This window comes from Cynara cardunculus, assembly GCF_001531365.2.
Source record: "Cynara cardunculus var. scolymus isolate 2C chromosome LG 13, CcrdV1, whole genome shotgun sequence".
In the NCBI taxonomy this organism is placed as follows: Eukaryota; Viridiplantae; Streptophyta; class Magnoliopsida; order Asterales; family Asteraceae; genus Cynara; species Cynara cardunculus.
In genome coordinates, this window is record NC_037540.1 from 40,088,200 (window position 1) to 40,091,166 (window position 2,967).

The 2,967-nt window shown below is 38.0% G+C and overlaps 1 protein-coding gene across 1 annotated transcript; it reads left to right on the forward strand.

Annotated features, from left to right (window-relative positions):
• Nucleotides 1-928: 928 nt before the first annotated feature.
• Nucleotides 929-2,200, forward strand: LOC112524206 (galactomannan galactosyltransferase 1-like). The gene has a single exon (XM_025133939.1). It carries the CDS (start codon nucleotides 929-931, stop codon nucleotides 2,198-2,200), a length of 1,272 nt encoding a protein of 423 aa, XP_024989707.1.
• The last annotated feature ends 767 nt before the right edge of the window (nucleotides 2,201-2,967 follow it).

Here is a 2,967-nt window from a genome sequence, read left to right on the forward strand (position 1 = left end):
CAGCACTTTTTAAAAAACAATCCATTGGAGATGCCTTGTTTTTCTTTAAGGGTTTTGTCTTTGATTTTGGTTTCATGATAATGTTTTTGGATTTGAATTTAGATTTTGGTTTTGTAATGAATTTATGAAATATGTGGTGTTTGGTTAGTGACAATGGTTAGTGGTAGTCAGTAGCTTGGGGAGTAAGAAGATAGGTAAATTGACAGATCTACCCTCATGTGAGGGGCAAGTGCATCCTTTTAACGGACCTTAAGTTTACCGTGTTAACTCGAGGGATCATCAATGTTATGAAAATGAAAACATTAGAACCACCAGAGTTGATACTGTGTTTGAGAATTTTTGGTTTTCGATTGCTTGGAATCCACTGAAAGTCGTATATCACTTTCAGATTGAAGTATTTCGATGGTACAATCGAAATCTCAATCGGATAAAATTCAGTGGTTGACAGAACAGAGAATCCAAATTGTTATGAATCTGTGTACCTCTCAAGAGACGAAATGACCAATTCAAAAATTGAATACGGAAACCGTAAAAAAAAACAGTTTTTGAACCCTAAACCGGGTTTAAAAAACAGCTCGACCCGAGCCAGGGGCTGCTGCGCCCCGGACCCCGTTGTTGTTTAGGGGCTTCGCCCCTAAATCAAAATAAACTCAAACAAGTGTGCACTCCGCACCTTCCTTACTTGTTCAATATTTATCATGATTACATTAGTCAATAAATTAATCTCATTACACTTAAATGATATTAGTGATACAAATCACCGACAAGAGACGATATAGAATTTTGGAGCAAAGGGTAGGGACCAAGGGTGTAATTCAGTCTTTTATTGTTGCTGTGACAAGTATAATTACAATCCGGATAAACTGCTTTGACGGAGCAATCAACCAAATAAATAGGGTTGTTAAAATACTCAGCATTCATGTTCACGATGACACAGCCTGGATCTGCTAACCGGAAACCTACTGTCTTCTTTCTCTTTCTCGCCGGAGTGCTCATCGCATTTCTGTTTCTTTCAGTTATCTTCACTTTCTCTTCTTCCAATTCACTCCCCGCTCTTTCCCGTTTGCGGTCCACTGATGCATGCAACTGTAATGGCAACAACCCTCCACGATTCAACCTCGGATTTGATCCACCTGTTTTAACCTTCTACGATGATCCATCTTTCGGGTACACCTTTGCCAAGCCCATCAAGAACTGGGACAAAAAGAGACGAGAATGGCTGATGCTGCATCCTTCTTTTGCTTCTGGATCCGAAGACCGGATTTTTCTGGTGACTGGATCACAATCATTGCCATGCCAGAACCCTAAAGGTGATCATTTTCTCCTGAGGTTTTACAGGAACAAAGTAGATTACTCTAGGATTCATGGCTATGATATCTTCTACAACAATGTGTTACTCGACCCTAAAATGGTGGGGTGTTGGGCAAAACTATCAGCAGTTAGGGCAGCTATGTTGGCACACCCTGAGGCTGAGTGGACCTGGTGGATTGACGAGGATGCTGTGTTTACTGACATGGATTTTAAGGTCCCATTAGAACGTTATAAAGATCAGAATTTTGTCGTCCATGGCTGGCCTAGGGAGGTCTACGAGGAGAAAAACTGGCTAGGTTTGAATGCTGGCTCGTTCCTCATCAGGAATTGCCAATGGTCATTGGATTTCTTGGACGCATGGGCTGATATGGGGCCGCAATCGAAGAACCACGAGAAATGGAGGAAAATCTTGTTGACAACGTTTAAGCATGGAGCTGACGATCAAACTGCACTTGCATATTTGCTAGTGAAAGAAAGAGAGGATCAATTACGTAGCAAAGTGCATATAGAAATTGGGTATTATCTTGAAGGATATTGGCTGGTTATTAAGGATACACTCAAGAACATCACAGATAAATACGTGGACATCGAGAAGGGAGACAAGAAGTTGAGAAGGCGGCATGCTGAATTGGTGAGCGAGAAGTATGCCAAAGTCTGGGAACCACATCTGAAAGATGCCGGTTATGGGTACGGAAGCTGGAGGAGGCCGTTTGTGACTCATTTTGCTGGTTGTCAGCCGTGTAACGGCAAGATCAACCCATCGTTCTCGAGGGAAAGTTGTTGGGAGGCCATGGACAAGGTTTTGAATTACGCTGATAATCAGGTTCTCCGTAATTACGGGTTTACGCACCCGGATTTATCGGATCCGTCCGTGGTATCTCCTTTATGATTTCATCATTTGACGTATTAGCGATATGGGTTTCTAGTGTTTTTGTGTCGTTAGAAGGTACGTTTTAGTGTATTGTACATTATCAAGTTTTCTATCGATGTCTTTAGAATCAAAAGGAAATATCTGGTTCGCTCCTTAATCTTGAATATCATTATAATTATACTCTCATTTATATTTCTATAACTTTCACGACGTTCCAATCTTTTTGGAGGCCCTGTTACATCCACAATTTTTTATTACATTGCATAAATGAGATAACAGAGAATATAAGTTAAGAACAAAAATAAGCTAAACCTAAAACGATTAACAATCTGAAACTAAACCTAAATCATTAATGATTTGAACCTAAAACCAAACAATTATTGGTTTGAGCCTAAAAAATTTCAGCCATAATTTTACATATGTCAATAAAAAGACCCTAAACACATGTAAATTTAGGTCCCACCCAAAATTTTGAAGCATTGTTCAAAATCTCATATTTAACATGTTAAGGGACGACTCTGTCATCAACACTAATGTTTTTAGAATTTCAAAACATAAGTTATATTATAATTTTTATGTTTAATAAATAATTAGTTGATATATTCTTTTAATTATAATTCATCATTAATTTGCAAGTGAAATGCTTAATTCACTATAAGAAAAACTATAATTTTCGTTATAAATCCATTAGAAACTGAAGATTAGGTTAACTTGCATTTTATAAAGTACACTTAATTTCCTGAGTTCTAATAATTATTTACAAATTGAAATTCTTTTGAAAAATT

Excerpts from the sequence above, each read along its gene's own strand:
- LOC112524206 (XM_025133939.1), top strand. The coding sequence starts at position 929 with ATGACACAGCCTGGATCTGCTAACCGGAAACCTACTGTCTTCTTTCTC.